Below are 20,138 nucleotides of genomic sequence, written 5' to 3' on the forward strand. Positions count from 1 at the left end.
GAGATGTGGAAATAATAGTCTGGGGGCTACTTACTTACATCTGTTAGAAATTGTTGTTGGCTACGTTACCAAAAAATTTGGTTAACATATATCTTTTTTTTCCTTTATTTTTGTAAAAATTACGATCGTGGAACGTTTACCTAGTTTTATATTTATGAGCTAAAAAAATAAAATACAAAATAATAATAATAAAATCGATAGGAGCCTATTAATATAGGCAAAAATCTATATAGCCTGACAGTCAGCTGCAGAGCTATAAGTGCGTATCTATGATGTTAGTTTCAAGCAAGGAAGAAGACCACGAGATCATAATTAATATCTGTGCAAGCATGCTGATGTGTAAAAATGCCCATGCTGTGTTGGTGTTAGCAGCAGCACACGCTACTTTTCTCCCAAGACGTTACTCTGCCTGGTAGGCTTATGATGATCATAATAAAGACGTCACCCTTCACTCGCTCTGCCTCGAACCAAGCCATATTAAAGTGCGCAGCTTTTTAATTGCAGCCTACTACCACCACTACTATACACTACTACAACGACATATCTCTCACCATGCTCACAGAGAACGCAGGAGGAAGGCTCAGATGTGCTCGCGGTGTGGACTTGGACATCACATCTGCGTCAAGTTGATAGCAGAGAGATATAGAAGCGTTCATTGCATTGGATCTCAGTGAGAGCGAGAGGGGAGTTATCATCATCGCCTTGCGGATTCTGGTCGCAGCAGCAGAGATATAGGCGGCCAGGCAGGGAGGAACACGAGGATTAATAAGGTATTTGTAACTGCGACATACAACGCATTCAACGTCCGCGAAAATAACACTTGAATTGACCAAAAAATAATTGCTTTTTTGCCTCGTCGTCTGGCGCAGAGCGCCGAGGTCTTAAAAGTAACCGAATCTAATGGATACGTTGCCTATATTTTCAATGAGACTGCAGCTTTTTTTTAACGCTATACTTCACAGCCATGGCTGAGGCTTTGCTGTGCAGCTCGACTCATCTGGAAAACTCAGGCTCAGTGTGGGGTCGTTTACAGGTTTTTATACTGCTGTATACGTTTCAGTTCGAACGGACGAGAGAGAAGGTGTGCATTGGGTTGGTTTACAGAGAAATGCAGGGAAAACTGTACTACGCACTTTTCTTGCTCCGTTTTTTTTTTTTGCTTTTCGGAAGAGGCACGCCCACTTCTCCTCCAGTGTAATGTGTGCGTGAGTGCACTTGGAAACGTAACGCAGGCTATTTGCTATTGCTCCTGTTAAATTTAACATGGTGATGGTTCCCCCACTGTGTGTTAATTCTGTCTGTGAACTTGACTTACAGCCACGAAAGATGGCGAATAGCAGTCCATCTTAGACAGGACACCGTTTCAATAAACCAGGGGTTTTATAGTAATGGCTTGTTGACTGTAGACCAGTGGCCACAATGTTGTTTTGCCAACACAGGGGGGCAGTCGTTCTTATACACGCACATACTGTGTATATTATATTGTATGATGTGAACAGTTGAAGTTTCAGAGAGAGAGAGAGAGAGTATACTGTATGTGCGTGTGCGTGTGTGACATTTAAGGGAGACAAGAGAAAGCAGAAGTTGTGACTTCAAAGGAATTTGCTAAACTCTTGTCACGGTGGATATTTGTCATTCTATGGGACAAAAAATAAATTGTTTCAGTGACAGCACCAATCTTTTTGGCGTGCATGGAAGCATTGACACTTCAGCCATTCCCTTTAACTCAACATCCAAACGCTTCCATGCATGCAATGCAATCACCCCTCACTGCTTTGTCACCTGCACCTGTGCAGCGCCAGTGCGCCACCATGGAGGATCCGGCAGCTCCTGCTGTGGACCCGGGGCCTGATGCTGCTGCTGCGCCCCCAGACCCTGCACCTCAGCCTGCCTCTCAACCCCCCTCACGCAGCCAACAGGAGTGGAGGAGGAGGGTCAAGTCCGAGTACATGCGCCTTCGTCAACTGAAACGCCTTAAAAAAGCCGAGCAGGTCAAGGTACGCTACCCTACAGTACACTCTGAATTTAGGCGTATGGAAATTGATCTCTAAAGGTCAGCCCTTTGTGTTTGGATGTGTGTGTGCGTGCCTGTGTTTGTGCGTGCGCGCGCATGTACAGGGGTGTTTTGTCGCTACACTGGACACTACAGCATTCCGACGGTATTTTCTTTTTCACGCTACTTTGCATAACAGGTTTACCGTCAGCAAAATAAAAAAAGCCCCATTACACCTACACCACTGACCATAACTGTGTGTGTGTGTGTGTGTGTGTGTGTGTGTGTGTGTGTGTGTGTGTGTGTGTGTGTGTGTGTGTGTGTGTGTGTGCGTGCGTGCGTGCGTGCGTGCGTGCGTGCGTGCGTGCGTGCGTGCGTGCGTGCGTGCGTGCGTGCGTGCGTGCGTGCGTGCATGCGTGTGTGTGTAACATGTATGTAACATGTTTGTATGTAACATCTTACAATATGTGTTTTTATTCCCCCTTCTAGACCCTATTTATGTCCAACAGGCAGAAGATTGAAGAGCAGACAAACACTTTGAACGCAGACTGGTCCAAGCTCAGGATTCAGTCCATTCCTTTGTCAACATCCAATGGAGTTGCGCCTGGCAAGGTGAGAGAGAGAGGGAGGGAAAATAACAGATATACAATTATCCCAGCCTGTCAGCTTGTCTTGTCTGACTCAACTGACTGACAGGACTGGCTTAGTTCATGGAGCTTCCATGGCTGGTTCAGCTCCATTAGTAAGCCTGTCTATTACTGCGCTTACTTGTAACGGACGGTCTTGAGTAGGGATGGGACGATTAGCGATATTATCGTATATCGTGATAAAAAAACACTCACGATAATCGCATCGTGTAGATTAAATTTATCGTGATACCGTTCTCCGTCATGCACTGGGTTCAATTCAACTTTTATTTGCTGAGCTGTGTATCCAGTACCACTTAAACCCTCTAGAATTGGTAAAAGATACTTATAATATACTGTACGTACTTGACACAGTCTTTATTTTTTCACTCTGTCAAATGTCTTTGCCAAAAAATAGCCGATCTACAAGCTCACAACATGTCGCGTTGCTACTCGTTGTGAGCTTGTAGATATGCTATTTTTTGGCAAATATTCCGCCCAAGGATAATGGATTTTGATTATCGCGATAATATCGTAAATCGCGATTTCTTTCGTCACAATAATCGCGATATGACATTTTCATATCGTCCCATCCCTAGTCTTGAGGAAAGTCCCCAGTGGTATAACACTAGTCATCTTTTCTAGCCTTTGATTTTCTGCCCTGTTCTCTTACTGGGAGAGCTCTCCTACTGATATCACAGGGACAATCATCTGTAGGCTATTCCATAAACCACAATGTGATGACTAGCAGAGGTCTTAACAGCACATGACTTAAGTCTTAAAGTTAAAAACACCCATAGGGTGTAAGAGCATCTCTTGTGTTCCCAGATGCTGACATGGTCTAACCGTTATGTATTCTCACTGTAGGGAACTGACCAGTATCTGTATTCAGTTATTGCTTTCTTTTTTCCTCCGTTTGTGTTATTGCTCTGCTGTGTTGCATCATCTTTCTTTGTGATACAGATGTGCATGGTGGAGTTTGGTTTCCCTGCATTCAAATCTCAGAGCACGCCCCTGAAGGCCCTCTCCATGGTGGTGGGAATCCCCTTCATGTACTCTTGGTCGCCTCTCCAGAACAACTTCATGGTATGAATAGATCATATATATATTTGCACCCACTTTAAACCCAATATCGTCACTGTCGGGCAGAAACCTTGTATCTCCAAGTTTGAAATTTGTATGTTTTTTTGCAAAGCAAAGCCCTGCTTCATCATACAAGGCCGTCGCACAAAGGTAGTGAAAACAGCACATCTACAAGCACACAACGCCTCGCACCGCGAGGCGTTGTGTGCTTGTAGATCGGCTGTTTTCACTAGTTTAAATCATTTCTAAAATGATAAACGCAAAACAAACGGTTTTGGACATACAAGGTTTTCACCCGACAACGATATGCTTTGTTGACTGATGCACACACACATGTGTGCGCACGCAGACACACATGCGTGCATGTGCGTGCGCGCACACACACACACACACACACACACACACACACACACACACACACACACACACACACACACACACACACACTTGCTCACACACATCTGTGTCCATTCCTGCGTAGGTGGAGGATGAGACGTTCCTTCACAACATCCCCTACATGGGTGACGAGGTTCTGGAGCAGGACGAAGCCTTCCTGGAGGAACTCATTGACAACTACGACGGTGTCCATGGAGACAGAGGTGTGTGTGTGCGTGCGTGCGTGCGTGTGTGCGTGCGTGCGTGTGTGTGTGTGTGTGCGCGTGTGTGTGTGTGTGTGTGTGTGTGTGTGTGTGTGTGTGTGTGTGTGTGTGTGTGTGTGTGCGTGTGCGTGCGTGTGTGGCTGCATGCCAGGTGCTGTGGCACATGCTGCCTTCTTCATGTCTTAATTATTTCTGACCAGCGCTGGTTGCACATGCATGCTGATCACTGTGGTACATGTCACTGCAGCATTAATCATAGCACAGGGGTTTAGTTTGATCAGTGGTTTTCAAACCTTTCATGCCCAAGGCACACCATTGGGAAGTTAAAATCTCAAGGCATCTCACGCCCATATTCATAGGAGTGGGTTCCAGGGGGTCCCTAGCACAAATTAGTTATTATAGCACCAAATTCAGTTTAACCACTGTACTTCGGCTTTTTTCAGATTTTTTTATTTTATTTTAAATGGACACAAATATTCTCTTATGGGGATCCCTGGCTCGTTATCTTTTCAGATGAGGTCCGCTGCCAAATACATGTCAATTTGGAGGTCTTTGACATGTTTGAGAACCACTGGTCAGGGGGGGGATAGCGCATTGACACGTTGTCAGCTGTGTAACTGTTTGTCCCAGGCGGGGGGTTCATCAACGATGAGATCTTCAAGGAGCTGGTGGAGGCTCTGAACCAATACTCTGACCAGGAGGACGAGGATGAGGCAGAGGAAGAGCCTGGACGGGAGGAGGCAGAGAAGAAAGACGAGGAGAGGGTAGAGGTAGGTACCAAAAAAAAAATCGATTTACAATATTATCACAATAATCACATCCATTATCCTGGGGCGGAACATTTGCCAAAACAATTGCAGATCTACAAGCTTACAAGATTAGATTTGGTAAAGAGTGAAAAAAAGACTGTATCAAGGTATGTTATTTCCAGGTTCGTTTACCAATTCTAGAGGGTTTAAACGGTACCGGATATGCAGCTCTGCAAATACAATTGATCCCAGTGCATGACAGAGGACAATTCCACAATATATTTAAATCTCCACGATACGATTATTGTGAGTGTTTTTTTATCACGATAAACGATAATAACAATTATCGTCCCATCCCTAGGAGAGGGTGATGAGGAAGAGCTCGTCGGATGGTTCGGAGGAGACCAAAGCGGGGCCCACACCCTTCTTCAAGAGGAAGAGGAGGAGTATCAGTGAAGGTGTGTTGAGGTGGACATTCTTTGTAAAATTCAAATTGTTGCCATGGCTATGACAGGTCTGTAACTCAGAGTGTACAAATGGAACCAACATTTGGTTCCATTTGTGCACTGTCAGAGTTAAGGGGGTCCTTCCAAATATAGTTTCGTAGTAAATACGTGTCATAAATATTCAGAAGAAAACCTGGAGACTTGACATTTGGTTATTGGGTATCAAAATAAGAACATGTTATAGTGGTGTGTAAAAAAGAAAATAAAAAATTTGCCACAGACAAGACCCAAGTCTTTGCCACGGACATATATGTCCATGTACGGACATATCGATGACCCCTGCTGGTGTGTTATATTGAAGCTGCGGGTGGATATAACAGTGATCTTTGTTGCTGTATGTGTGTGTGTGTGTGTGTGTGTGTGTGTGTGTGTGTGTGTGTGTGTGTGTGTGTGTGTGTGTGTGTGTGTGTGTGTGTGTGTGTGTGTGTGTGTGTGTGTGTGGATTCCTGTACTATCTCTGCAAGAGAAGCGGTCAAAGTTTGAATGCCATCGCCACTGGTCTCCATGTTGCACTGTGCTGGTGCCAGGAGGTTACCCTGGCTGTCGCAGACCACAGCGGTGTTGGCACGGGCATTGTTTACTTTAGCTCCCCGTGTCCCAGTTTGGGGACAGTGTGTGAGGGAACCTGTTTGTCCATGACACTGATATGGCCCGGCTCTAATTACAGAACCTATTGACCTGTTGCAGTAATGCTTTATTGGAAACTAGGCTGTATAAATCACTCACACGATAAGTGAAGAGTGAGAGACATGTGCAGGCCTTGGGAGTAACTCAGCTATTGTCGGGATTATGCCGGATTTATAACTAGACGTGAGCCAGTGTCGCACATTGAAAATAAGTGATCTATAAGCTCACAAGGTGTCGCAGCGTACCATGTCGGCTATTTTTGCGTAATACACTGGTGCGTAATAACGGCTTTACACTAGTAAAGTATACTATGTACATTCCAACGATGATCTTTACAGTATTTGTGTACCCTAATATCCATAATGACATTATAATACATCCAGATATCATACTGATGAGATTTCAGGGCCGGCTACAACATGCACACACAGTCAACTGGCCTGGAGCATTGTGGGAAACAGCTCACACTTGTGAATCTGGAATAAACACCTGCTGCTTGAAGAAGATTGAATGACCTGGATAACTAACTCTCATTGTTCGCTGTCTTTTCTTTCTCTCTCCAACAACCACAGTGAGGGATTTGTCCGGCAGTAAGAAGATCCCGCACGATAAGATATTTACAGCTATCGCCTCAATGTTCCCCTACAAGGGCACCATGGAGGAGCTGAAGGAGAAGTAAGAGAAGTGCAACGAAACTGGGCATCTTATGTGCATGCTGAAGGGACTGTTGCTTAGTATTCACCATGGAGACATGAGCTCTTGGGGAGAAAGTAATAATGCTCACTCAAAGGGAGCAGTGGCATCAGCATCTGAAAGAGCTATTGACAACCTCTTCCAAATGCCCCCTCAGTCAAAGGAGAGTTCTTTACAGTTTCCATTTCTCACACCTCCAGGTGCATACTTTATAGATACTATAAGGGGGACTTTTTAAATGTACAGACTACAGAGCTCTCAGAGAGGAAAACGTGTAGCATTATTCAGCTGGGTATCACTCACCAAATAATGATAGAAGATGTTGTGGGTCTGAATGAGTAAAGGCATCACACAGTATAAGTAGAACATATATTGAACTCAGTGGAAAGACACCCCGCAACACCCAGTAAGACAATATTGAACTTGTCATCTAATCATTTTTATAAAAGTGATATGGCATCGTGGAGCGATTCATGATGTAGCACGGGTTCTCATTGCCCTCACTCCACAGATACAAGGACCTCCTGGAGCCCCCCGACCCGGTGAAGTTGCCTCCCCTCTGCACCCCCAACATGGACGGACCCTTTGCCAAGTCTGTGCAACGAGAGCAGGCGCTGCACTCCTTCCACACGCTCTTCTGCCGACGTTGCTTCAAATACGACTGCTTCCTCCACCGTAAACGCTCCTCCGTCAATTGGTTTCTCTTTCATTAGTATCCCCCTCCCCCCATTGGGGGTGGTTTTGTTTAACTTCTCGCCATTCCTCCTCTACGACATACAGTATTTGTTTTTTCCTGTTTTTGGATTTTGTGACTTTATTGTGTTGTTGCATAATCAAAGAACATCTCTTTCTCTCTTACTGAAGCTTTCCACGCCACCCCCAATGTTTACAAAAGGAAGAACAAAGAAATACGGATAGAGACCGAACCCTGTGGCCTGGACTGTTTCTTGCTGCAGGTGTGCACCAAGCCCCTCGTTTCCCAAACGCTCCTTCATTCTTGTTTTCTAGTCACTGTAGCACTCATGTAATGCGTCTTTTTTTTCTTTACAATGGTTCTTTCATTTCCTTACCAGTCCTTCTTGTATTTCTCCTCTGAAGAAAGGGGCTAAAGAGTTAGCAGATCGGAGTATGTTACGATCTCAGAGGTCTCGACGGGGGCGAAGACAACCCCGCGTCCCAAGCTCCAGTTGTTCTGGACCATCAGGTTCTGCTGAGGATGGAGGCAAGGAGGGAGACAGCGACCACGAGACCGCCTCCTCCTCAGGTAGGAGAACTCAGCTTTGTTTAGCTATTATTGGCTTCCAAAACATTTGGGAGGGCTTAGTCAGGGGCATCACAAGGGGGGGAGGGGGGGGGAGTGGGACTGAGTTACTACAAAGGTGGGGGGGGGCCTTCATTATTTTATACTTTAGCTATTGAAAAATAGCAGATATAAAAGCTCACAGCACGGCACCGAGTGCCGCGCTGCAAGCTTGTAGTTCTGCTATTTTTGAAAAGTCGTGAAAATGTGTGCAAATCATGGAATATATGTATTTTTTAAGCTAACATTTGTAACTAAAACTTTGCTCCTGGGGTCCTTGGCCAAATACATATCAATATAATTTTGGGGGTGCTTCATATTAAAAGGTTTGAGCACCACTGACATACAGTAGATGACAGAACAAAGGTTTTTCAAAAAACCTCAGAAGGATTTGAAATAGCAGATCTACAGGCTCGCAGCGCTGTGAGCTTGTATATCTGCTATTTTTCAATAGTTAAAGCACAAAATAATGCATAATAATAAGTTCCCAGTCTAAACCCCCTCCCCCTATGAAGAACATTTATGGGGGGGGCCCGCTGTGAATCCTTGTACCCAGGGCCCAGAATTTGGTGGGACACCACTGGGCCTAGTATTTGACAAATACATAGCACCATAAATTATGAACACTACATCTAGTCGGACTCCAAATTCTAATTACATTTTGAAGGACCACCAAAATCACTTTAATTTCCGGCCAAAGATTGAACAATACGGTATGTTGTAGAAAGGCTATTTTCCCCCATGGATTCCTCTGGTCACAACGGCTGCAACCACACTTTGCTATTCTCTAAATTACCTAGTCCACAGTCCAGCAAAAACAGTTGATGATTGAATCTTAGGTGAGAAATAGGCCATGCAGTTGCTCAATCTTGATTCATTTCACAGGAGCACAATAGCTGGTTTACTGTAAAGTTTTCTTAACAGTTGCTACGTGGCTGCCACTTTCCATATCCGTTGACAAATACATATTCATTGAAACGGTCAAGGATAACACATCTCTGTTGTGGTGTATCTACTGTAGGTTAGAATCATGACAAATGTAAAGAAATGAAGTCTGTACTTTCTCCTCTATACATGCAGTACAGCAGTATACAGTATGTACTGTATATCAGGGGTCTTCAACATTTTCAGGCCAAGGACCCCTTTATTCGATAGAGAGATGAAGCAGGGACCCCCACAACCCATAGATACAGTAGCCTCGCGTAGCCAGGCTTACTCATCTCCGAAGAGAAAAGCCTGGTGACAATAGAAGGCAGAAAGCGTTCAACTTCCGCCGTAGGAATTTCACCGGAAGCTGTATTTTTTTCACGGTGCGGTGTTCCTGCAAACGTATTCCCTGCACGAAATTAACTCTGGTCTACGTCTCCTGCTCCGTCGGTTGCGCTCGCAATAAACAATATACAAACAAAAACATTGATTCAAGCAATGTTACACCTATTAAGAGTGAGTTAAGAGCTACAATCTATTTTAGTTATTTCGCTGGGGAATGTAAACAGACCCGCACCGCATGACGTAACGTCTGTTAAACGCAGACTTCCGCTAGAAATCTTGGAACACACCGGAAGGCATATTGTCTACAGGGTGTAGATACAGTACCATATAGTTTCATTGTTTGACGGCACAATATTACAATAGTATTTTGGATTCATGTCAACTAGTGTTTTCAGATATTTAACCACTTGAACCATCAATATTTAATAAACTTGACCTCTTACTCTGTACTTAGTCTGCTCTTTTTCCCCTCTACACCAAACCTCTTTGCCGAAAATAGCTGATCAACAAGCTCACAGTGCGAGGCGTTGTGAGCTTGTAGATCTGCTATCTTTGGCTAAAGTTCTCAGAATATGGATGCTAGGGTTCAAGTGGTTAATATAAACAAAGATATATATCACTCAAAGATTTGGAAGGACCCCCTGTAGTAACTCTGAGGACCCCCTAGGGGTCCCGGACCCCCTGTTGAAGACCCCTGCTGTATATTTATTTGAGTGTGTCAGTGTATGACTAAGTAAGTGGATGCATCATTTACAGTAAACCTCCACCGCATCTGTTACAGTGGCATGAACTCAAATAACCGACTAGAGCACTTCAGAAAAGAGAAATCTGGCCGGAGATGACAGTTTGAAAACACTTTCTGTACTTGACTTTGTTTCTGCTCCTCCTGCCTCAGCTCACCATTCGCTCTCGCCCTCCAAACAAAATAAGCCAACCATCAGTTTAGCAGGCTCCAGCCCCAAAACAAACATTCCCTTCCCTCAGGCCCTCCTTTTGAGCTTCGTTTTTCTTTCTTTTGACATCCCCGTGTGGAGAGCAGAGGGAGAGGGAAATCAGAGCACTCTCCTGTGGCTGTTTATCCCCTTCTTCCTCCTCTCTCCCCCTCCTGTTATGTTCTTTGTACCAAACAGGCCTCGCTGTAAGTCACTACAGACCCCCCAATTAGAAAAACTGCTGACATTCGGTCAGTGACTCAGCAGAAGCTCTCCCTTGCAAGGAAAACAGACTGCTGAACACACGTATCGAAGCATTCCCCGGGACCGAGCTGTGTCGCAATACAGCAGTGCTGCATTTCATCCTGTTGCCAAGCAACATTCACTGATCTGCCTTGAACAGTGGGTGTATGAACACAAGTGTCAAATATCCGTCAAGCTAACGTGAACTTCCATTGGCCTTGTGTGAATGCGTGCGTGTGTGTGTACTGTATGTGTGTGTGTGTGTGTGTGTGTGTGTGTGTGTGTGTGTGTGTGTGTGTGTGTGTGTGTGTGTGTGTGTGTGTACTTTTTTTGCGAGGGACAGATGTCCTCACAAGTATAGAATTTGAGAAATAGACCTTGTGAGGACAATTTACCTGATCCTCACTCCATAAAGCAAGTTAAAACGATTTGGGTTTGGACTTAGGCATGGATGGGATAATAAGGCATTTAGAGGTTACGTTTTAAGGGTTGGTTGGGGTAGGAATTATTCCTGATTTATACTTAAAGGCTTGTCCATAGTATCTCCGAAATGTTCGTTGAGTTGGACTTTCCGACGTGCACATTTCCGAACTCTCATTCGGTCTAATGCTTTTCAGAAGTCGCGAGTGACGTCATGTTGTAGTCGAACCGGACCTTTTGACTGAAAGGTTCGCTTTCGGTCAAAGTATGGACAGGCCTTAAGTGTTTCGCACTGAAAACAGCAGATCTGCTAGCTCACAGTGCGTCACATTGCGACACGTGGTGAGCTTGTAGATCAGCTATTTTTGGCTTGCAGCATTAATAATGTCCTCAAAAGTATAGTAACAAACGTGTGTGTGTGTGTGTGTGTGTGTGTGTGGGTGTGTGTGTGTGTGTGTGTGTGTGTGTGTGTGTGCGTGTGTGTGTGTGACAGAGGAGAACTCGCGCAGTCAGACACCTCAGCTGCGTCCAGTGTGTGAAGAGGCCTCTCATCAGGCGGAGGTGCTGGTCCAGTGGAGTGGGGCTGAGGAGTCTCTGTTCAGGGTTCTACATGGGACCTACTACAACAACTTCTGCTCCATCGCCCGCCTCATCGGCACCAAGAGCTGCAGAGAGGTCAGTGGTGGAATGAGTATTCACATTTCTTTTTTTACTTAAGTAAAAGCATCAATACTGCAATGTAGAAATACTCTGTTGCAAGTAAACGTCCGGAAGTACAAAGGTATTGGCATCAAAATGTACTTATTGCACAAAAAGTAGAAAGTACTCGTTATGCAGAATGTCCCATTTAAAGTTTTCAAATGTATAAAAATAATAATGTAAAAAAGGTGATTGCAGGGTGGGGCATGCTTTTCTAACATGTATCGTTCCCAAATTGCATTGGCCCGGCAGTCTAGTATTCAAAAATATTATAGAATATAATATGTGAAGAAGAAGTAGTGGAATTGAGCCTGGTGACAGTGTGCACAAGAAACTTTAAATTCGTCAGCGCGAGTGTCGCAACGCATGCATCCGTTGCCTGTGGTTTTTATGGTGTGAGTAATTGGAGTGACTACAGGCAGAACGGCATGTGGCACTATAAATTAAGATACTTACCAGATGTTACGTGTTTACCACTCCCTCACGATACACGCATTATGTCTTGGCCTGAGACGGTCCCTGTGGACTAGTATCCAAGCCCCTGTCCTTACGTCAAGTCAACGTCACATGGGTGGTGTATAGGCAGGAGAATTACAGGAAACATATTACAGCCTGCAGTCTCAAATGACAACACAGGACTCTTTAGATGTCATTGCTGTCGACCAGAACCCTTGTATCAATTCTTTTTTACTTTCTTTAATCATTTTCTGTAAATTAATGCCCAAGAGGCAAGAGAGTCACGAAAAGTAAATAAAATCTACAAGCACACAAGCACCGCGAATTTTGTTGATCTGTGGGTTTTATGAACAATAAAAGTTCAACAGCTTGTGACTAATTAATAAAGTAACTGTTTTGCATATACAACAATTTCCACCCGACCGCAACGATTTGCACAGACAGAATGCACATTATGAGACCCGTCCCAAAAGGCAGACAACATGGCAGTCCTGCATGCACCACATTTTCTCCTTTAACATTCTAGCCATATTCCTCTCCCTCTGGGCGATGTGATTGGTCAGGACTCTGTTCCATTACTGGCCTCCTTCACATGGCCACGCCTTCTGTATGACTTGAGAGTGGAAATGCTGAAACCAGCTGTGGCGTTATGTCTCTGTGTGTCCCAGGAAAGAAGCCAAATCTGTTTTTTGGCAGACAGAGGTGGGCAGGGTTTGTGTGTGTGTGTGTGTGTGTGTGTGTGTGTGTGTGTGTGTGTGTGTGTGTGTGTGTGTGTGTGTGTGTGTGTGTGTGTGTGTGTGTGTGTGTGTGTGTGTGTGTGTGTGTGTGTGTGTGTGCACGCAGCAGTGGAGTTTTGACAGGAGAGGTGGGGGCAGGATTTTCAGGATGTGACAACACTAACTACCGTTACATCACAGTTACAATTACAATTGTACATTTAGCAGACATATATGAATTTGTCTTTTCATAGGTATATGAATTTGCCTCAAAAGAAATCCTGATTCATCGTGTTCCTATGGAGGATGGAGGGGTCGCCCCTCAAAAGAAGAAAAGAAAGGGAAGGCAAGATTATTATAAACATATAAATAATGTATTCCACTCTAGCCCTCATTGTAGCATGATGTGGTCAAAGCATTTTAGGACAATGGAATATCCACACACAGGCCTAATCCTCCATTAGTGGTCTATTTAGCAATATTTCAAACGGGGTCTGCTTTGCGGTTGAACGTTTGCTGAATAAACCACTCAGGGAGCAGTAATATTGTAGTTGTTTACAGCTGAGATAGACTTTAAGATGGTATTGGACAATGTTGAATAAATCTCTTCATCTGTTTTCTTCTTTCTGATGTGATAGATTATGGGCCAAGAATCAACTAAAGAGAGGTATGTAGTCACATAACATGTACTGCTATCCGGGCCCTTTTGAAATAACCATGCACCTTTATTGTGCCTTGTCAAAAGACTTACTATTATTTCATTACACTACTGCTCCAGATAACTCGTCCAATCAGGTGTACAACTACCAGCCATGTGACCACCCAGATCATCCATGTGACAGCTCCTGCCCGTGTGTGATGACCCAGAATTTCTGTGAGAAGTTCTGCCAGTGCGAGCACGAGTGTGAGTGTCACCTTTCAATCACTCACCTACTGTATGTCTCTCTCTCTCTCTCTCTCTCTCTCTCTCTCTCTCTCTCTCTCTCTCTCTCTGTGTCTCTCTCTCTCACACACACACACACACACACACACACACACACACACACACACACACACACACACACACACACACACACACACTTTGAAGCACAGACAGTATAGCGTTACCCAGTAAAATCCTTGGTGTTGATTGTACTCCGAAGAGTGTACACGAATGGAACGCAAGGTTTCATTTTTTCGTTAAATGAACTCTGGGATTTGACTGTGTAGAGTCAGATCATATGAACATGTCAGTGGAAAGGTGATGTAGACGTTGTTTCCACTGAGAGCTCTGTCTCTCTCTCTCTCTCTCTCTCTCTCTGTCTCTCTCTCTCTCTCTGTCTCTCTCTCTCTCTCTGTCTCTCTCTTTCTGGACACCCAGCACTGTGTGTTGCCAGGCCACAATAGAGCGAGGCGGCAGAATGGAAAGTGATCCTGCGGCAGCGCTCTGACTGTGGTCACCCAGCACACACAGAGAGACTGTCCTCTGGCAGGGACAGGTGGGCGTCTGTTTGACACAGAGGCACGTTCACAACGTGCCGAGGCCCGGAACGCACTTTTAGAAATGGCCACATGGTGGAGGAATGCATTTTTTATTTTGGGGGGGGGGGTTCATCCTAAGACTTCTTGCCAGCGATAGAGAAAGGGAGAGAGTTGAGGAGATTATGGCCTAGATGGATTTACCTTTTTTTAGTTTCTATTTAAGAGATGAATCACCATCTCCTTCCCAGCCTTTTCCTCTTTTTCATGTCTTTTCCCGTAGCCGAGGAGAGCTAGAGCCAGACAGGAAGCAGCCCACGGTGTTACATGTGTGTGCACTAAAGACTTGGAGAGAAATCAAAGGGACGTGACAGGCTCCGTGCACGAGATACAGCATCATCCACACCATTACTATGAGTCAGACAGCTGTGGCTTAACAATTCTCCGTGATATACGCAGCCGCACGCACACCCACCAATACGACACACAAACAGGCAAAGGGGATTTGCAGTTATGATGGCAGAGAGAGAAGACAAACACTTCCCGATGCCCTTGATATGGGCTATTTTCTCCACCGTGGTCTGCTGTAGAGGCAGTTAAATTCCTGCCTGTTCTCTCCATCTATCTGGCCAGAGGGCGTTGCGCTCTGTTCTGCAGAGCTGTATTTCAGCATAGCTGCCAGCAGAGGTCCCTGATTGATGGTATTTCTCTGTGGTTTTCAGCCACTGAGCCTCTCTCTCTTGTGTGCAAACTGCAATTGCAGTTAGAGAGAGAATTATTCATCCGAATCGTCAAGTCATCAGGAGTGTTATGTGTCTGCGTTGCAGCGTGTCATTTTTAAAGGCCACTGCCAGACCTCTCTGTACTTTGTCTGTCTGGGTTATAATGCTATGTATAATTGTTATCTAGGCCAGAACCGCTTCCCAGGGTGCAGGTGTAAGACTCAGTGCAACACAAAGCAGTGTCCCTGCTATCTGGCGGTGAGGGAGTGTGACCCAGATCTGTGCATGACCTGCGGCGCGGCAGACCATTGGGAGAGCAAGACAGTCTCCTGTAAGAACTGCAGCATCCAGAGGGGACTTAAAAAGGTACAATAGGTCACTAAAGACGCTTGAACGTCTTGTCCAAGAGCCAGCATGTCTGAATCCTGCTCAAACTTCCTGTTTCGGGGACATTTCTTCCAACCTTACACACATCTGACCTGTATTTCAGCACCTCCTATTGGCACCCTCGGATGTAGCGGGCTGGGGCACCTTCATCAAAGAGTCCGTTCAAAAGAACGAGTTCATCTCAGAATACTGTGGAGAGGTAAGTACATTTAGTCAACTCAAACCACTTGGTCCTTGCTGTAGCAGCACAGCGAATGGGGTGCATTGAAATATTTATATCAGCAATAGGTTCATTTTGTCATGAATTGCTCTCAGAGCAATGCATGAATGCCCCCCCATCACCCTTACCCTTACCCTTACCCTTACCGTAAACACACTGTACCTTCCATGCCTAAACTGAACCATAATAACCGCTTAACATACAATTAATCCATCAAACCACCAAACCAATGTGTAAACCTAACCCTCTTCAACTCAGCGGGTGCCCACGCGTAAAACTCTTTGATGTCGCTGGAGGCCCACGACGCGTTTGCCGCGTTTACTGTATTTACAGTAACAACTTTAAATCTCACCGTAAGGTCGGGGCTACCCGTGGATGTAGCGGAAGCCCATTCACCGCGGGTTGCTTCGAATGGACGCTGAGAGCATCGCGCGGCCGTTTTTCTCCATATACTCCAATGCATTTCCCCATCTTTAACGCCCTTTACCTCTGATGTATTTTTTATGGCTAAAACTGTGGCAGACTGTGGCAAAATGACCAACTTTTGATCGGCAATCAACAGCTATGATCAACACTGGCCCATACAAATTTCTGGTTGGAATTATCTCTCACTCTAGTCTAGAGGGTGTGTGTGAGCAGACCAGTGTTTCATCGGTCCGGTCACACGTGTACACCCTGTCCTGTATCTTTTCTGACCAATGTCACGCCTCTCATGCATCGATTCAAAATAACACCCAAATTCACACCTCGACAACGTTTAGTGTCACAGCAGGGTGATTTTACAAAGAGATGAGCCTGTATGCATATCAATACACCATTGTCTGAACCTGTTAACATCTGTAATTTGGGTGTTAAGCGATGTGCGTGTGACGTCATTAAAACTGCGTTAATACCCCAGACCATTGTATCACCAATGCAACACTGGAGCAGACTCCAGCATATTGCCACTTAAAAATGTGTCAGCTGTGAACTTGGGACCTTTTTCCATTTTGCAACAACAACTCGATTTTCTACACCAGTGGTTCTCAGACATGTGTGTGTGTGTGTGTGTGTGTGTGTGTGTGTGTGTGTGTGCGTGTGCGTGTGCACGCGTGTAGTTAATCTCCCAGGATGAAGCTGATCGGCGTGGCAGGATCTATGATAAATACATGTCCAGCTTCCTTTTCAACTTGAACAACGGTATGTGTTCCCCCTCTCCCTTTCTTTGTGATTGTAACTGACCACATCTAGTAATACAGTCGATTTATTCATATGTCATCCGTGTTACTCAATAGATTTTGTTGTGGACGCCACTCGAAAAGGGAACAAAATCCGCTTTGCAAACCATTCGGTCAATCCCAACTGCTACGCTAAGGGTAAGATACCACTTGGATACAATAATAGAAAGCTAGTATGTACAGTAGTAAACACAGTACTTCATTTGAGCTGGGTAGATTGTTGTGGAATGGGTTTGCTGCTGTTCTTCCAGTGGTGATGGTGAATGGAGACCACCGCATTGGGATCTTTGCCAAACGGGCTATCCTGCCAGGAGAGGAACTCTTCTTTGACTACAGGTAGGACAATCTGAGCTTTAACATATCACAGAGGGTTTAGTTTACTCTGACTTACATCTGACATCATAAAATCTTTCATCATGTATAGTCATCAGAGAAGAATCTGATCTATGTTCAGTTCTTTTTGCCAAGGGTTAGCAGCACTCTAGTGGAGAAATCCAATAATCTTTGTAGGTAGTCAAGCAAAGAGGGCAATATAGTAATCTAACTGTATGGTCCTGCATTTTTACAACGATGCATCGTGACAACAATGCCTTCCGCTTTATGTCTTCCTCTTACAGATACAGCCTAGCCGATGCTCTGAAATACGTGGGGATAGAGAGGGAGCAAGACATGAGTTAGCTCCACCTGTTACACTACAGAAACCCTTCCTGAACATCTCTGCCATCTGCTACAGCTTCTGCCCCTCCCTATAGTCTGGCCTAAGGGCATCTATGAACAGTTACTGACTTGGCCCGCACTGCTGCACTTCCTAACATACAAAGTTCCACCCCTGTTTGGTGGTACATATTTCTGCTCTGCAAACATTGTTAACACCTCCTCAGAATATCCTCATTGTATACTTTCATCCACCCCTATGCAGTACAGTTAAAATCCTCAATATTCAGTTTACTCTGAGAGTGTACAGTATAAGGTAGGAAGGTTTGCACTATATGCTTATCAAGCATTCACGGTGCGAGAGGTCAGCATTAAAGTCCTCAAATGAGAAAAGGCTCACACACAAAAGGACGTTGAGGATGCAAAAATATATATTTTTTAATCACAAAAGTGAAAAGGGTAGTGAAGAAGGTGAGCGGACGTTTCGGTCCTCAGACCATCGGGACCGAAACGTGTTATTTGTACATTCTCTGAGTTGCAAATGGATACGTTAAAACACTGAGGTTTTAACCGTACAAAACCACCTGCCAAGCTTATGAATACTAAACAATTTTAGAATGGCAATAATCTACCTACTGTCTGTCAATATTGCTTATCGGACCCAAGAGAATCACACCAGTCAGTTTATTTTATTTTTATTTTTATTATTCTGTCAAAGCAAAGAGGCAACGGTTACTTCTGGTTACTGTGTGGTACTCTCTCAGTGGTTTAGTTACTGTATTTATAGCCAGGCTTCAGTTCTTTTTTTGTTTTACCTCTCAGTATGTAACACAAGCTTTTACATTGTACCTAACAGTGAAATACAGTGCATGTGTTTTCTCTTGGATGAACAGACCATTAAAACATGCCATAGTATTAGTTTCAGTCCAATGCCGCTCTATGGAATCACAGTATACGTGATGTTACCCTAAAGCCTAATTTAAAGATGAGCGGTCATGTTGCTTGCTCAAAATAAAACAAATGTTTTATTAAAAGCAACACAATGCATTATTTTCAGTGAGCAACACGGTCATATAACAAAACATATTTTAGGCTTTACTGTCCCTCAGAAGATGCCATCTTCTCGGCTCACTTGGCACTAGCCCTGGTTCTAGAGTTTCTGTATGCTCCAGTAAAGCTCTGTGTTTGAACCTGTACTGTGGCTAGCATCTACGCTAGTGGTGAAATACGTTAACCGTGCATTTATGATATCAATGTTCTGCAACAACAACAAAAAAAGTATATATATATATATATGATCATAGGCAACCGGACGAGAAACCGACTGACTGAATGTAAATTGTAGTTGGTGGTAGAGAGATCTCATTCCTCATTTTATTTTACAATTTTAACCTGTGCCACTGGTACGCAAAGCAATGTACATTTACACCTAGCCTTTACCATCATGTTTACATGATCTTAAAGTCATTGAACTTCAAAGAACATATACATATATTAATGAGACTTCTCTTCCTTTAATAAATCTTCTAAGTGCCAAATGATTCCACACAGAAGGTTGTTACAGTGTGGATGTGTTGTTTAAGAAGCAGAGCTGTGTTGAAGGTAACCATTGTAAGGTTAGGAGCTTGGGAAATAGCTAAATTAAGCATTTGACCAAATATTAAAGTGCCCCACATAATCTGGTTGGTTTTAATATGTATTTTTTTTTTCTTCTTCTTCTTCTTTTTTTTTACTGCATCCAAGTTTTCTCTGTACTCAACCTTACATTTATCAAAACATGAAAACCCAATTTCACACGAGATCTTTTCTGAACAGAGATGAGTGAAACAAAACAGTAATCTATTGTTATGTACAGTGTATGCCTATAGAAATAAATCTTTAACTTTATACATTACACATGTCTCTGAGATCATTGAGTGTGGTGGTATACCTGATTTATACTTGGTTCTACATCGTGTCGCACATACTGTAGAAAATAGCCAATCCATATGCTCACAACGAGTCACACCGCAATGAGTTGTGAACTTTGTGATCTGCTATTTCTGATGTGCAACACTGGCATGTTGCAACTAGCTATAACAAGGCCTTATTTTAGTAGATACCACAATGCAGCAGTGATTTGATTTCCTTCAAGCTTCTTTTATTGAAGTGACAATTTGACTTTGCCTTGAATTACATAGTAATGGTCATTTACAGTGAAACTATTACAAAACAAAACCAAGCACACCAAGGAAGAAGTAACGGAAAAGTCCTTAATGTTAGTGTGATCACAGACACACGACTTATGACGTATCGTCATCAACCTGCTTGCTCCTCCCTCATGGCCTGGTCTCCCTCCCTCCTCTGTACAGTAAAACACAGTGTTCATTTCCAGGTCCGTTTTTCTAACAGACAAACGGCGTCGTCGTTGCCATGTAGTGCTGAGTCATGGCTAGTCTTTTTTCCCCCCCATCTCATTTTGCCTCTCTTGGGCTCATCAAATGAGCTATGCGCACATTGCACAGTACAAAATTAGTGCTCCACAAGTGCGTCTCTCCTCAGCGCATCAAGGGCTAAAGCTTAATTT

The 20,138-nt window shown here is 44.1% G+C and overlaps 1 protein-coding gene across 1 annotated transcript; it reads left to right on the forward strand.

The window, feature by feature from the left end:
* Positions 1 to 171: 171 nt before the first annotated feature.
* On the forward strand, positions 172 to 19,460 carry ezh1 (enhancer of zeste 1 polycomb repressive complex 2 subunit). The gene is made up of 21 exons (XM_080725083.1): positions 172 to 770; positions 1,797 to 1,997; positions 2,483 to 2,605; positions 3,583 to 3,705; positions 4,184 to 4,301; positions 4,932 to 5,071; positions 5,412 to 5,508; positions 6,756 to 6,858; positions 7,388 to 7,551; positions 7,741 to 7,832; positions 7,975 to 8,140; positions 11,537 to 11,718; positions 13,169 to 13,260; positions 13,553 to 13,581; positions 13,693 to 13,818; positions 15,282 to 15,460; positions 15,585 to 15,680; positions 16,799 to 16,880; positions 16,976 to 17,056; positions 17,170 to 17,254; positions 17,536 to 19,460. The coding sequence occupies exons 2-21, from the start codon at positions 1,812 to 1,814 to the stop codon at positions 17,594 to 17,596; spliced, it is 2,325 nt and encodes a 774-aa protein (XP_080581209.1). The 5' UTR covers positions 172 to 770; positions 1,797 to 1,811; the 3' UTR covers positions 17,597 to 19,460.
* The last annotated feature ends 678 nt before the right edge of the window (positions 19,461 to 20,138 follow it).

The sequence above is a fragment of the Nannobrachium achirus genome (genome assembly GCF_963921795.1).
Source record: "Nannobrachium achirus genome assembly, chromosome: 4".
NCBI classification, from domain to species: Eukaryota; Metazoa; Chordata; class Actinopteri; order Myctophiformes; family Myctophidae; genus Nannobrachium; species Nannobrachium achirus.

What these genes read in the sequence shown, in the direction of transcription:
- ezh1 (XM_080725083.1), top strand. Translation starts at nt 1,812, where the DNA reads ATGGAGGATCCGGCAGCTCCTGCTGTGGACCCGGGGCCTGATGCTGCT. An exon ending in ATACGACTGCTTCCTCCACC is followed by an intron (nt 7,552 to 7,740) that starts GTAAACGCTCCT and finishes CTCTTACTGAAG; the next exon opens with CTTTCCACGCCACCCCCAAT. An exon ending in TCTCAGAATACTGTGGAGAG is followed by an intron (nt 15,681 to 16,798) that starts GTAAGTACATTT and finishes GCACGCGTGTAG; the next exon opens with TTAATCTCCCAGGATGAAGC.